The sequence below is a fragment of the Trypanosoma equiperdum genome (genome assembly GCF_001457755.1).
Source record: "Trypanosoma equiperdum strain OVI genome assembly, contig: ctg_353, whole genome shotgun sequence".
In the NCBI taxonomy this organism is placed as follows: Eukaryota; Euglenozoa; class Kinetoplastea; order Trypanosomatida; family Trypanosomatidae; genus Trypanosoma; species Trypanosoma equiperdum.
In genome coordinates, this window is record NW_027124258.1 from 44154 (window position 1) to 47590 (window position 3437).

Here is a 3437-nt window from a genome sequence, read left to right on the forward strand (position 1 = left end):
GTCGCACACATGCTTCGAGCATGAACAAGCAACGACGTTTCTTGTTTTTCTTTTGTTTTGAGGGGGAAAAAGAAAAAAGAAAGGAACCGGGCGATCACCCACACACACTGGCAGCAATAATGGTGCAAAACATAGATTGCACAGTGCATTAACTTCGAGGAAGTTATCATCTACCTCTGGACGCAAACTTACGTCCACACGAGGCTGAACATAAAAGAAAAAATGTTTGTTCGGCCAAATGTCCGTTTACACCCTTATATATATATATACGTATAAGAATCAGGTTTCGCGCGGGTGCAGGTGTGAAGTGGATAAATACTTGGTGCACCATTCACAACACTTGAAAAAAATGCGATAAGAAAAAAAGATAAATGTACAACGTAAACAAATAAAGTACGTAATAATTACACACTAAGAAGGAAAAAATAATAGCAACAATAAAAATAATTATTGCAATATACGTAACTCCCCTGAAATGGTAGGGACACAGCACCCCGATAGAATCATGTTCCCCACACCTTCTTTGCCTTTTGGTATTTTTCATTCCGCTGCCCAATTATCCGTACTCCTGTCGATTGCTCAACTGTTACAGTGAAGAAGGAAAAGATGGAAGCTGTAAAGAGCGAAAAAAAGAAAAAGAAAAAGAAAAAGAAGCCAAGGAAGGCAACCACACGCACGCCCCCCCCCGCACTGCTATTCCGCATCAGCCATTGGAATTCACACACACATACATACAAGTACCGTAATACTCTATCCTCATCCACTACACCACGCACAAGAGCAAACCCCCGGCCCGTATCACAACAATTTCTTTCCTCATGAAACTGGCCGTGCGGAAGGGGATCCCCTTGCGTAGGGGATGGAATAGTGTTGACCGCAACAAAAGAAAAAAAAATCAAAAGAGAGAAAAAAATAATGATAAGTATCCCAAGTGCCACGAAACACTCGCATATGGAAATGCACACGGTTCGTGACACGATGGCGCGACAAAGCAACCAACCGGAGACCAGAGAAACGAGAGTAACTTCAATGCACGTTGAAGAAGTTAGAGAAATCAGAAAACACTCACGAAATGCCGTAACAACGAAAGCGAAGGGAACATATAGATATAGATAGTTTTATTTATATCTATTCTTTTTTTTAAAAAAAAAAGCAGCAAAAACATTCCGGGGACGGCACACACATATCTCGAAAGAAAAAAATAGCATAAGTTAAGCACTAAAAAATTGGCCGCCAAATGTAATCGAATGTTACTGTCGTGTGTGCACAACTGTGTGCCCGTACCGCGCGGCAAACCACGGACCTAGCTGTTTCCCTTTGGATTGAGGACGAGCACCGATAAACATTTCTTCTTCAGCACTCCGCTTGCAGGAACCATACCGTTCATTAGCGCCTGTATTTCTTTTTTTAATTCCAACAAGGTGCTCGGCAGTATTCGGTGGTTTACCGTAGAAATGTAAAAGAGTATTAGAGCAACACGCTCAATGAGGAACGGGTCAACGACCAACTGCTGTCTAACTAATCGTTTGTAGAGAGTTGCTGACTCTCGCTTCATGACATGATCTCGCTCATCAACAGGGAGTTGAGGTACTTTAACAAGCATAATTCTGTTTATGTCCCTGCAGATTGGCACGTATTGATCCCGCAGGGACGCCAATTGTTTCCGGTACTCGGGCCGCAAAGAGCGTACCAAACCGATGCTCGGCTCCCAACCCGGAACAGGCCGACCAAAGAACCCGAATTTCTCTTCTCCCTGCAAAATCTCCCTTTCGTAGTCCCGAAAGTCCTCCAGTAATCTTGCAATCTGCTCGTCCCTGCACACAGCACCAGATGAAAAAGCAGGGTGATACGAAAAATGCACCTCATGCTGGAATGCGGGAGGCACTAGTCGTCTATACATGTTAAACTTCTCCGCCTCCATGTGAAAATGACCCACTATGATTTTCACCACCTGCTCATCCTCCTTCGGGTAACCCTCAACTGCACTCCCAAACCCGCTACTTACGCCAGGGCTCTCTTCTCCCGAAATCCCGGGTTCACGATGAACTTCAATGAAGTTACCTTGCGAAAAAGTATTGTCGGAACCTAATTCGCCGCACGATAAGGCACCACTTCCCGGGGAGCACGTGCCGCTCACCTTCAGTTTGGGTGTGTGACGTCTATGGGATCTGTCGGCCAACGCTGATGATGCCCTGAGCAACAAAAAATCCGAAAGGAAAAACTTTCGTAGCTCTCCTGCAGCCTTGAACCGATGATAATCCCCTATCCCGAGCCCAGGACGCACTACACCAAGTTCGGAGAGGTTGTTGTCAACGAAGAAAACAACGTCCCACAACCCACTCATTGCAAGTGAACGCACGATATCCATCTTTCGAAATATTGCACCATCTAAAAAAGCGGTGTGTGGTGACGGAACAACGAGACTAGACAGACTGGAAAGGGAAATCCCCCACAAAGAAGGCCGGAATGCCAACCACCGTACACAACTTTCGTCTTCCTCCATCGTGTATTGCTCGGTGGCAGTAAAAAGAGCTTCGATACCCATCGACACTTTTCTTGGGGCATGCGCTGTGGCAATTCGTATGATGGGAACGTCACTGCCATCAAGAGGACTTTTCTTCACGCTAGTAACAACTAACGGTCGTGAGCAACAACTACCATCGACGCGGCCTTTTTTCGCTTTGACACCTCCCGGTGTGTCACCATGAAATTTTGCATCTCCCGTAAAGAATGAAGTAAATCGCTGAAGTTTTCCGCCCCTGGGCCCTGGAACAAACAAGTCATCCACACTACCCCGTGTCAACAGTAAATGTCTTGCTGGGCAGCTACCAAATGTATGAAGGAGATTATCAGTCTCAAACAGCACATGCTGACGACTGCCCTCCCGACCAGATGTCACAAACGTATCGTCTACATCCCAAACGCATAAAACACTTGGAGAACGCGAGGCATTACCATGGAATTGTCGTGAAATGGAGGGTGATATGACACCGTTATCCTGTCCAGATTCTGCTTGTCCACCTTCAACGGCTCCGCTGAAGGACATCATAGTTTTCCGGACATCTGCAAATGACCTCAACTGCACGAGTTCGGTACTGATGGTTACGTAAGGTGGTGCAACTCCCGATGTAACACGCTCAGATTCCGAGGCCGGAGAAGATGCGATCATGAAGATGTCTTCGCTAAAGAGATATAACATAAAAAGAAAATGTAGAGTATACCCATTTCCCAACAAAGGGTTTGAGTGCTTGTCATCGAAAGATTTAATTGTTGGGTGGCGGGAATATCTTAAGAGACAGGACACAAGTTTCTCCAACTTGGAAAGTGGAGGTCGTGCAGTAGCGGCAAAAAAAAAAAGAAAAAAAGCGACCTGCATATCCACCAACAGTAACGACGGAGCTTCACAAGATAAACAGTTAAACACAACAAAAAGCAAC

At 45.5% G+C, this 3437-nt stretch overlaps 1 protein-coding gene across 1 annotated transcript; it reads right to left on the minus strand.

Annotated features, from left to right (window-relative positions):
* Positions 1-1303: 1303 nt before the first annotated feature.
* TEOVI_000137300 (uncharacterized protein) lies at positions 1304-3169 on the minus strand (the record flags this gene model as incomplete). The annotated part of the gene is made up of 1 exon (XM_067224607.1): positions 1304-3169. One exon carries the CDS (start codon positions 3167-3169, stop codon positions 1304-1306), a length of 1866 nt encoding a protein of 621 aa, XP_067080708.1.
* Positions 3170-3437: the final 268 nt, after the last annotated feature.